At 36.9% G+C, this 1,920-nt stretch overlaps 1 protein-coding gene across 2 annotated transcripts in view; it reads left to right on the top strand.

Moving 5' to 3' along the window:
• LOC107701063 (vesicle transport protein GOT1B-like) overlaps positions 1-1,920 on the top strand; it is a 6,017-nt gene that overhangs the window by 2,026 nt on the left and 2,071 nt on the right. For both annotated transcript variants that reach the window (XM_016502987.1, XM_016502985.1), the window contains exons 2-3: positions 487-578; positions 707-885. In XM_016502987.1, the coding sequence (XP_016358473.1) occupies positions 487-578; positions 707-885 (271 nt within the window). The remainder of the gene's footprint in view (positions 1-486; positions 579-706; positions 886-1,920) is intronic.

Below are 1,920 nucleotides of genomic sequence, written 5' to 3'. Positions count from 1 at the left end.
TATCTATCTATCTAAGGTTGAATATCTATCTATCTAATGTTGAATGTCTGTCTGTCTGTCTGCCTGTCTGTCTATCTATCTGTCTATCTAAGGTTGAATATCTATCTATCTAATGTTGAATGTCTATCTATCTGTCTATCTGTCTGTCTGTATGACTGCCCATCTATCTATCTATCTATCTATGTAATGTTGAATGTCTATCTATCTCTCTATCTGTCTATGAAATATCATGATATTCTCTGAAGTGCTGTGGAGTACTATGCAAATACCATGGAATATGCTAATCATACGGGACAGATTTTTAAAAATCTTTTCCAAATCATTAGAAAGAAGAAAAAGCCTAAAACAAGTTGTACGTCAATGCGACATTATTACCTACACTTAAGTACTTAATCCTAATTTCCACAACTCCTTAAATATGACTTATTTGCATGCATGTGTTTGTAATGCAGCACTGATAAAGGCTGTTGTTGTGTTTTTTAACAGAGATCGGGATGGGGCTGACGGGCTTCGGCGTGTTTTTCCTCTTCTTCGGAATGATTCTTTTCTTTGATAAAGCGCTCTTAGCCATTGGAAATGTGAGTGTTTGCTTTAACACAGAAACACAGTTGTTTGAATGGAATAAAATATACCGTGAACGCTCAGATTTGTGTTGTGTTAGGACATTAAAATGCTGCTTGAACTGAATGTGTTTTTGTGTTTGCAGATCTTGTTTGTGGCAGGTCTCTCATTTGTTATCGGACTGGAACGGACGTTCAAGTTCTTCTTCCAGCGGCATAAAATGAAAGCCACCGGTTTCTTTCTGGGAGGTGTTTTCGTGGTGCTCATCGGATGGCCGATTGTAGGCGTCATCCTTGAAATCTATGGATTTTTTCTCCTTTTCCGGTGAGTTGCTTTGTTTTATCACAAAATAAACCTTGGCAAGATGTTTAGGGTGGTTTTGCATTACCATAAAGGGGTTTATTTTGTTTAAAGCTACAATATGCAACTTTTTCCCAAAATTAATTGTGCCATATCCACAAGTAGCTTGAAACCACAACAAATGAACCTGGAAGCGAAGGGTTTGCAAGCAAAAATGGAAAGTGAAGCACCCGTAATAAAACACGAATCAACATAGTTTGCATATCATCATAATTTCTGAGACTTGACTTAGGTTCACAAAACAGCTTGTATGTTGGTAATCTCTAAACCAGCAACTGGACTATTTCCCTATAAATAACCATGTCAAGTTATAGTTTCTGCTGTTATTTGATATGAGTAGCAATCATTGACTAGTATCAGCATAATTGCAAAACTTTTTTAACGCTATTTTAAAACAATTGATTTCAACAAGTCAAAGCAACAACCACATAAAAACTACCTGCCTGCTCATATAAGACATGTTTTTCAGATATGTCTTTCGTTATTGGTAGAGTTTGGATGTCGTTAGTAACACTCGGACTGATTAGGCCATTAGATTCTTCAGGTATCCACCTTATTTGTAGCATATATGTAACTTGAATGTGCGAGACTTCCGGTGTCATTCGCGTCCAGTTATTTTCGCTGTACAAAACAGTGTTAAGCTGCTTGATATTGCAAACTGGTATTTGTTATATAATTTTAATGTATTATCATAATGATAAACACACTGGTTTGTAGCACAAATAGACTTACCGTTTCATGCACTGTTATTCTTCTAGTTATTTACCTAGCAGCTAATGAAATGGAAATCTCGCACATTTACTGAAAATAGCGGAGCCAAAGCACAACTCCCGTATTAACCAAAACAATGTACCTCCGCAAGTAACTTGCAGTTCTTCGCTTCAACCACTAGAGGGACAAGAGTTACATAGTGAAGCTGTAAAGGGGTCATAGGATGCTACATGCACTTTTACAAGTTGTTTGAACTGAAATGTGTGTTGGCAGTGTGTGTACACAACC

This window comes from Sinocyclocheilus anshuiensis, unplaced genomic scaffold (genome assembly GCF_001515605.1).
Source record: "Sinocyclocheilus anshuiensis isolate Anshui unplaced genomic scaffold, SAMN03320099.WGS_v1.1 scaffold1468, whole genome shotgun sequence".
Taxonomy (NCBI): domain Eukaryota; kingdom Metazoa; phylum Chordata; class Actinopteri; order Cypriniformes; family Cyprinidae; genus Sinocyclocheilus; species Sinocyclocheilus anshuiensis.
Note: the sequence above shows the minus strand (reverse complement) of the source record. Positions and strands in the feature narration are given on the sequence as shown.